Source organism: Drosophila melanogaster, chromosome 3R (genome assembly GCF_000001215.4).
Source record: "Drosophila melanogaster chromosome 3R".
NCBI lineage: Eukaryota > Metazoa > Arthropoda > Insecta > Diptera > Drosophilidae > Drosophila > Drosophila melanogaster.
The window spans coordinates 3,867,515-3,868,716 of NT_033777.3; the positions used below are offsets into that span (position 1 = coordinate 3,867,515).

At 35.1% G+C, this 1,202-nt stretch overlaps 1 protein-coding gene across 4 annotated transcripts in view; it reads left to right on the plus strand.

Moving 5' to 3' along the window:
- Nucleotides 1-887, plus strand: part of CG41099 (uncharacterized protein) — a 21,673-nt gene extending 20,786 nt beyond the window's left edge. For 2 of the 4 annotated variants that reach the window (NM_001015360.3, NM_001015359.3), the window contains one exon: nucleotides 1-170. This exon is cut by the window's left edge and continues 15 nt beyond it. In NM_001015360.3, the coding sequence (NP_001015360.1) occupies nucleotides 1-124 (124 nt within the window). In that variant the 3' untranslated portion in view covers nucleotides 125-170. The other 2 variants (NM_001110981.2, NM_001110980.2) reach the window with 2 other exon arrangements.
- Nucleotides 888-1,202: the final 315 nt, after the last annotated feature.

Below are 1,202 nucleotides of genomic sequence, written 5' to 3' on the forward strand. Positions count from 1 at the left end.
GGTCTTGTGCTCTAAATGTTCCTGTAACGATGTGCCCATTTTAAAATTCGGCATAAATAAACCTGTTAGAGTATGCACCGTTTGCTTTAATGTACTACAATGTGGAAATGGCTCCTTGTCATAGATTATTTCCCTTTCGGAATAATTAATTATACACGTTAAATAAAATGATTAGCCTGTTTTTTTTTAGCGGGGTGACACTTGAAAACCGGTCTATTCGGCCCTTTGATCAAACTTATAACATCACAAATGTTAATTTTGATATGTTTTGTTTTTTCTAATAATATTGTAAATTTCTATCGATGTTCCGAAAAAGTTGTTTTCGCAGTCCCAGTAGCTAAGTACTGGATATCTAATAATCGAAAAACTCGTCTATACCGTTCGCTCTGTTTTTTTTTTTGCTTCGATTAATGATTATCTGTGAAGATAAGAAAAATGTAAGAACAATCTATATTGTAATTTTTATAATAAAGCTATAATGAACAGGTCACGGATAAAAACCAGCTAAAAGAACTTACAGCATTCCGATACGGCATTCATTGCCATAGCCCCAGCCTACTTCTTAAATGGAGTTGTGAGGATCTTGTAGATCCCTTGCAGCAGCACTGGCTTGCAGAGGTTGAGTTGACATATTTGTCATGTTTTTTTAATATGGTAATATTAGTAATACCCAGGGGCTTAATTACCAAAAACAGGACGATGACGACCGCAGGAAATACTGATCATCTGACAGTGCGATCCCGGCTGATAAAACAGCTCAATCAAAGCCTAATGCCCATTTAGTCGCCAAAAATGTAATAAGTTACACAATAAAAAAAATTTACGCGCTTACAAACACATAACTTTTGTTTTTTCATGGCAGCATGCATTTAAACGAAATATACTATAAAAATTGAGCGCGATTGCCTAGGACAGGCTTCATTTTTTTCCGAAAATGTTCTTATTACCGTTACTCGTAGAGTAAAAGGGTATGCTAGATTCGTTGAAAATGTTCCGCACCCAAACATAAGCCCAGAAACCGCCCAAAACTACTCGTAGTATTTGTCTTGTAAGTTTCTATAGATTTCCAAAAAGAAAACTTTTTTCTACGCGAACTCTAACGCAAATTGCCAAAAACTGCCACGCCCACAATTTTGAAAAATAATTGTATATTGTTTTAAATTTCTAAAATCTTGCCACGCCCACTTTTCTTCGTTTTATTT